This window comes from Humulus lupulus, chromosome 4 (genome assembly GCF_963169125.1).
Source record: "Humulus lupulus chromosome 4, drHumLupu1.1, whole genome shotgun sequence".
Lineage (NCBI taxonomy): Eukaryota > Viridiplantae > Streptophyta > Magnoliopsida > Rosales > Cannabaceae > Humulus > Humulus lupulus.
In genome coordinates, this window is record NC_084796.1 from 7,316,213 (window position 1) to 7,324,267 (window position 8,055).

Sequence of the window (8,055 nt, forward strand, 5' to 3'; positions counted from 1 at the left end):
GTTTTCAATTGTTAATTCGGTGAATTATTTGTAATTTTTGCTCAGAGTCCAAACAATTAATTGGACAAAACACAGAATCTAAACAATATAAACCCTTGATTAAATAAGGTGATACTTCATAATTGATAAGTATAATCAATATTGCAAATCAAATATTATCCAACTCCACAATTCAAATAAGATGAATTAAGGAAAGAAAAAAAAAAGTTCACTAAATAATTTAAGAGAATAGGAATATAATAGATTACTCATATAATTGTCATTCCGTAAATGCTTATGTGGGGAATGTGGGAGATCTTATCCCAGCCTTCCCCTTTCCCTTTTTGGTATCTTCGTTCAAGTACACCACAATTCCGTATGACTAAAGATTGAAGACAACTGAGGCACTGCAATCCTTGTTCTGGAATATTATGAAGCTCATTGCAATGGCGAATCGTTAAACTCTCAAGGCATGTGAGCTTTTGAAGCGTATTTTCATTCAAGCTCCGAAGGCAGCTAAGAGAATCAAGTTCCAAGCTAGTCAAAGAGAAAGGAAGAGATTCTCCTGGGAATGAATCCAACACCACATCACAATTCTTTACCACTAATGACTTGAGAGACTTTAGTCCTTCCAAATCCCACTGTGCATGTTGTGCCAAGACTTTGTTGCATTTATCAATTTTAAGCAATTCTAATTTTGATACTAAGGACGACTGAACTTCTATTTCTGGTGGAACGATAAGGGATTCCAAGTGATCACATTCATTCAAGAAAAGCCATTTAAGGCTTGGGAAGTTTCGTAATGGCAGTGACTTTACGAAATCACAATCCCATAAACAAAGCCATTCAAGCCTTGGGTAGCGGTTCAATGGAAGATATTCCATTAATTTGTAGCTATCTTCAATTTGGAGAGATTTTATTTCATGGCCATCGGGTAATAAGTAGTCAATTGTGTTTGGACAATGAAACAACCAAAGACGTTTCAAACGAGGGAAACATCCACCTTCTTTCTCATCATCTCCAAAAAATAACCACTTCTTCAATTTCGCCATGTTCTCAATGCTCAACCTTTCCAAACTTTGAAATGGAGCTATAGCACCAAAAGAATTATTGCCATAATAAACTTCAGCTCCCATGCTCTCCACCTCATCGAACCCTTTGAGCTTAAGAGCTTTAAGAAAAGGTAACTGCCCCAGCGGTGGTAAGAAAACACAGCTCTTATTACCACACAGGTCTACTGAAACTATTCTTGAATTTTGAGAATCTCCAACCCATCTTGGAAAACCTGAACCTGGGTAATATCTAATGGTTAGTTTCTCTAAGTTTCTGTGTGGTTCAAGTGCTTCAAGTACCTTTCCAAATTGCTCTCTTCTTTTGCTTGTAGTATCACTTTTCCATTCGAAACATAGATCACTAAGCTTCTTCCTGCTCCTCAAATTTACTCTTACAATGTCATCAACATCAGTCACATTTTGAAGCCCTGAAATGCAAAGATGGCCACCCAAATGTTGCAACTCTACTAACTCTCTAATGCCAGAACCATGATCAGTGTCACTCAGAATGAAATCAGTTAATGTTTGCAACTGTTTCAAATTACCCATTTGTGGGGGCATCTCCACTAGACCGGACCCAGTAGTTTCAAGATGACGCAAATTGACTAGTCTTCCCATGTCTTTTGGAAGCCTATTGAGATTTCCACAATGTGACAATAACAATGTCTGCAAATTGTACATAGTGCAAAGTGAACATGGTATCTCTCTAATATGACTATGGGATAAGTTCAAATACCTTACATGTTTTAGATCATTCGCTATTGAATTGTGCAAGGATGACATACACAAGCAGAATACTCTCAAATGGCTTTTTGTTACTATCAATTCTCTGACCACACCATCATACGAAGGTATGAAATTTAAGTGTCCTTGTCCTTGTCCTATGAAGGTGCGTAGATTTTTGGCTTTGCAGAGACATGTCTTCAAGGACTCATGATGATCATAATGGTCTGGGACTAGTGCGAATGATAAGTGACGAATCTTCCTCGAAAAAAGCTTCGATTTGTTTTTGCCATCTAATGCCAAGCAAAACTCTCTTGATATAAACATAGCTAAATCATGTACAAGATCATGCATGACAAATCTTTCCCCATAAGGCTTTCTTGATCTTTGAAATAATGACCTTGATATTAGATTATTGAAATACTCCTCTCCAATTTCTTCCATTTTCTTTTGTTTCTGATCAGATTGCAGATAACCTTCTGCCATCCATAGTAAGATCATTTCCTTCTTCCCAAATTCATAATCTTTGGGAAACACAGAGCAATAAGTAAAGCATTGTTTCAAAGGCGAAGGTAAGTAACGATAGCTTAACCATAAAGATGGAAGGATTTTGTTAGTCTTCCATACATGGTTGTTTAAAATTCCTTCCCAATGTTTTGGATCATTTTCAGACCTCAAAAGACCACCAAGAGATGTTATAGCCAATGGGATGCCTCCACATTTGTCAACAAGTTTTCTACCTATTTCTTGCAAGAACTGGTCTGCATTTGAGTCTCCACCAAAGGCATGCTCCACAAATATTTTCCAACAATGCTCATCTTCTAATAGTTGTAATTCATAGATTGGCCCTGTTTTTACATTCGATGCAACTTTTTTGCTGCGAGTAGTCACGATGATTCTGCTGGAACACTCTCCAAATCCAAATGTGCTCCATATTACACTCCAATTGTTGTAATCCTCATCCCAAACATCGTCAAGCACAATGAGAAATTTCTTATCTTTAAGAGCTTCATTCAATGAACGTTGAAGTATTGTTGGTTCGTCGATGTAGTCATCTCTATCGCTTGGATTGATTTGTTGCAATATAATCCTCATTATTCTGAAAGCATCAAAATCAGTTGATACAGTAACCCATGCTTTGTGTTGAAAACCTTGTTCTTCGAATATGTTATCATCGTAGATAAGCTGAGCTAGGGTGGTCTTGCCAAGGCCACCCATACCCACTATGGGAAGCACACCTATCTTACTCCCCCAAATATTATTTGACAATAATAGCTCAGTTATCTTATCTTTATCATCATCACTTCCATGAACTTGATTTTTTTCTGGCCAAGGAGTAACTCGAATTCTGGAAGAAGCTCCACTGGTACTAGTTTCTTCAAACACTTTCAAATCACGACCAACATCATTTTCTAAAAGAAGTGTCAGATCCTTCAAGATCTTGGTTATCTCACCTGCACATATGTAGTTTAGTTTTATATCATGTAACACTATATATGAAAAGAAATAACACATTATTTAAGTATATATACATATAAGACAATTTTTTTTATAGGGGTTCACTTTAAGCCCTACTGGTAGGACTCTCAGTGTTTCTCGACCCCTGAACAGTTTTTGGCGCGACTTTTTTTTATGACCGTATATATTGTAGCTATTTAGAGCATCCTGCAAATTTTCAGAAAATTCCAAATAGTTTACAGTACCGAAAACGAGGTTCAAATATGTTGTTTTCCACGGGCATAAAAAAAATTAGTCACGCGTGCAACATGTTTGAACCTCGTTTTCGGTACTGTAAACTATTCGGAATTTTCTGAAAATTTATGCTCTAAATAGCTACAATATACATTGTCATAAAAAAAAAAATCGCACCGAAAACTGTTCACGGGTTATAAACACTGAGAGCCCTACCGGTAGGGCTTAAAGTGAAGACCCTATAAAAAAATTCCCCTATATATATTTTTTGTATGTTACACATTTTTTTAAAACTTTATAATATTTTAGAATTTTCTAGATATTTATACAATAGAAAAACTTCAAAGATATTTTCTAAAATATTCTGTAATAAAAAAGCTATATGCTTGTTAAACAAGAATAGTCTAGACTCTTAATCGTGTAGATTAGTCTAAAAATTGTATTTGTGAATCAAATACACTACACAAATCTAAAATAAGTAATTCTAGCCACAAATGTAAAGTAGATTAACTACTATAAATACTCTATCATAGCTAGTAAATGGTGTAACTACAAACAACAAACTATCAATAAAACTCTACTACTTTTTACTATACTCTACACTCTAAAACACAAAACTTACTCCTCCAAACCCCCCAAATTCCTTCACTCGACCACTCAACAACATCAACTACAATACCCTAACCCATCATACTTACTCTAACGACTACTACTACTCATCATTATTTTCTCTATCCCAAATAAAAAAACCATCAGTTTTATATCTCACCTTTAACAGCAGTAGTTTTGTCAAGTTTTGAAAAGGATGAGAAGACCTTGGTCTTGATATTCTTTCGGAAATTGGTTTTAGTTTTGGATTTATGGTCACGTTCCAAACTCATGGATAGGAGTTCATGGTCGATGTCGTCCACCAAGTCCTGTGCTTTGTAAATGACATCTTTAAGTTCATCCAGCCATTCCCTCACAGCTTCCTCCTCATGTTGTCTCTCTTCAGCATCATTGAGCAGCACACGAGCTCTCCTCAACTTCATTTTCCACTCCTTAAGCAGGTAATCGTCGTCAATGGTTTTCTTTCCACTGATGAAGTTGACAAAGGCTGGAGAAGTCAACTTTTCAAAAAGCTTGTCAACTGCAACACTGAGCAATGCTCCACCAACCAGTTCCAACGCCATGTTATTCTATTAAAAGATAAAACAGTTAAAAAAATTAATGTGTGGAGATTAAGCATATATGCCACTATATGAATATACCAGTTAATTATTACCTCTCTCATCCTAATTAACCTTATCTCTTTAATAAAGATTTTTCACCTTTATTACCATCATTGAGCCTGAAATATAATATATCTTAAAACCTTGTTACATTTTTACTTTAAATAAATATATGCAAGAGCGAAATATAAATAATCCAACTAAGATTTTTATTAATTACCTTAAGAAGCTTCCTTACTCCATCAAAATCCTTAAATCACCCTTCAAGAAATTCCCCAAAATGTTATCTACCTCCAAACATAACATGCCACACACACACATATATATGTTAAATCTCATGGCTGCACAGACCAAAACTAAAAAAATTGAAGAGTTTTAATTAATTAAGAGCTCTTATTACCTCATAAGATTTCTTGTAATAACCTTCCAAAACTCCATAGTTGGCAGCATAGAATTGTTGGCATATATATATATATATATAGATATTATACAAGTTAGTCAATAGTGTTGACTGAAGCTTTTTTAAGGACGGGAATATAATAAGCAAATTGGAGATGAAGCAATCGAATACCGGAATGAATATGAGATTATCTCTCTGATCCTAATCCTGATTTTCAATAAATTAAGTGTGAATATATTCAACTATTTCATTATTCATGTTAAGTTGGTGTGAATTGTGGAATTTGTTGAGGGCTGATTTCTAAGCTAGCTAGGCCCCAACAGCAACCACTGCCTTCACTTTAAATCCATTTATGTGGATTATGACCAACGCCACCAGCCACTTTAGTTCCAAAGCCATATTTTGTTTTAGGGTACTTCTAATGAGTGCACTACTACAAGAAAAATAATTTTTATGAGCTATAATATTAGCGGCAGCCAGAAGTGTAGTTATTAGTAGTAGTGATAAAGCATATTTTGCTAGTGATATCACTTCCGATAATTTTTTATTTAAAAATATTATTAGCGGCCACAAGTCATAGTTTTAATTTAAGATTTTTTAATATTTGATTATACTAAAATTCATATGTAATTTTTCTAAAAGAAAATTATGTAATTTTAAAATTAGAATGCACATATTTTTATATATAAAAAATGTCTATCTAACAAATTTTTAATTTAATGATTTTTTATTTATTTTTAAATAAAAGTTATCTTATTTATTTTATTTTTAAATAAATATAGAAGATGTTTTGGTTTATTTTTTTAAAAAATATATTAGGTATTTACCTAGTCTAGTGTCCAAGATAGTGTGAAATTGATGGAACAACACTTGGACTTAAATTGGAATTTGTCCCAGAGCGTGGTGGCACTATAGACAAATGAATATGAGCTATAATTGTGTCCTTGGTCTATCATCTTCAGTAATCAGTCAATATATTCAACCATTTCATGATTCATGCCAACTTGGTGTGAATATAGTGTGGACTTTGTTGAGGGCTGCTTCCTAGGCTTGGTGTGAATATGCCTTGACTTGTATGAAATTCAGCAGTAACTAAAGTTCCAAAACTATGTATGTTGACTGTGTTTTTAGCCAACGACGTGAGAACGTCAATAACGACAAGCCTTCAAGAGAATGTAAACGACAATAGACAGTTTAATCAATAAAAGTAAATAACACGAGATTTTATAGTGGTTCAGCCCCGATAGTCGGTAATAGCCTAATCCACTTAGAGATTTTATTACTGTATTCACACTCAAGATCAGATGAACCAGTATCAACTGAGTTTCTTCAGTGTAAATATTCCAGAATACAAAAAAGGGGTTCTCTCAAGAAAAACACACTTTCTCTCTCTAGAACAGAGATTAACTCTCAATTTGCCAAAAGTCCTTTTACGATCCCACCAACCCTTTATTTATAGGCCTGGGATCCTCAACTGATATCCCCTTTAGATAGGGATATTTTATTATTCATATTATATTTAAATTACAAGAAATATTTAAAATACAACCGATTCCTCAATTTGAGTGAGGAATGAGAGATTCCCGGGTGCCCAGACCGATTCTTGCTGAAGTCGTTCCGGGGATCTTGACGTAGTCTCCTAGTCAAACACATGCATGTATTGGTCAGAAATACTCCTCCAAGCTTTCCTTGGCCCAAGGTGATATATGCATGGCTCTCCTCGGACCAATGTCATGCATGCTTGGCTCTCCTCGGACCAAGGTGGTCCGAGCCAACTTCCTTGGCCTCTCACCTCGGATAGGTCCGAGGCAATCTTCTTTGCTTCTCCTTGGACCAAGGTGGTCCGAGGCATTCTCCTCTTGCCTTCTCCTCGGACCAAGGTGGTCCGAGCCACCCTCCTTGGCATCTCACCTCGGACAAGTCCGAGGCATCTCCCTTTGGAATCTCACCTCGGATAGGTCTGAGGCAACTTCATTTGGCATCTCACCTCGGATAGGTCCGAGGCAAGCCCTAGGCTCCTCCAACTATGTCCGATCGGACCTTGCGTAGCCTTTCCTTGGCCAAAATCTAAGTCCATCTTTTGGCTTGCATAGGACTTCTCCTCCTTAGCCTCTTACCTCAGATAGGTCCGAGCCAACCACCTAGGAAACTTACCTCGGACACATCCGAGCCAAACACTTGGGAGGCTCCACATGCTAAGGTCCGATCGGACCTGTTGCTTTTGTCCCTCGAGCCAAAGTCCAAACTCATCTTTTAAGCTCCTTGGACTTGGGTTTGAACCAAACACTTGGGCTCTTCGAACTGGGGTCTGAGCCAAGCACACCTTAGCCCAAACATTCTCCTCGGGTGTATTTGACTTGACTATGGCATCTCTCAAGCAGTCCAAATTTTTTACTGATGCATTGGGCTACTGCTAAGCCAAATCACCCAACTAATTCATGCCACGTGTCAATTTTATTGCCACGTCATCCTTTTCAAATTTTGGGATAACATTTGCCCCCCAAGTTTATTATATGATACATTCACATAATAAACTTTTTCTCCAGCTGACGTTATTATAAAAAATAATAACTGTTCATCTCCATGCAGCAAACCCACGATCACTGCAAAAAACTACCCATGATCGTGGAGAGAAAAAATAGTCCCAGAATGCCAAAGGTCCAAAAATAAACAATAAACCCACTTTTTTCCCTTTAAATAACCCAACTTTACACACTTTTATTCACACAAGAAAAAATCACATTTTTCAAAAACCTCTCATCTTCTTCTTTCTTTTTTGGCTGAAACCCCCAAGACTTCTTCCTTTTGCCGAATCCTCAAGAACTCCAAGGGAAGCTCTCCATCTTCAAGCAAGCCAAAGGTTCTCCAACCTTGAGTAAGTCTTCTTTTCCATGCCCTTTCATTGTTGTAATTTTTCAAAATATTTCTAGAGAAACCATGCCATGGCCGAAACTTCTTATAGCTTTGCTTGTTCTTGAAGTTCTTATGAATGCTTGTA

The 8,055-nt window shown here is 36.4% G+C and overlaps 1 protein-coding gene across 1 annotated transcript; it reads right to left on the reverse strand.

Moving 5' to 3' along the window:
* Positions 1 to 99: 99 nt before the first annotated feature.
* On the reverse strand, positions 100 to 4,477 carry LOC133831825 (putative disease resistance RPP13-like protein 1). Its single transcript, XM_062262238.1, has 2 exons — positions 4,216 to 4,477; positions 100 to 3,208 (listed from the first exon to the last, which is right to left on the reverse strand). Exons 1-2 carry the CDS (start codon positions 4,475 to 4,477, stop codon positions 249 to 251), a joined length of 3,222 nt encoding a protein of 1,073 aa, XP_062118222.1. The 3' UTR covers positions 100 to 248.
* Positions 4,478 to 8,055: the final 3,578 nt, after the last annotated feature.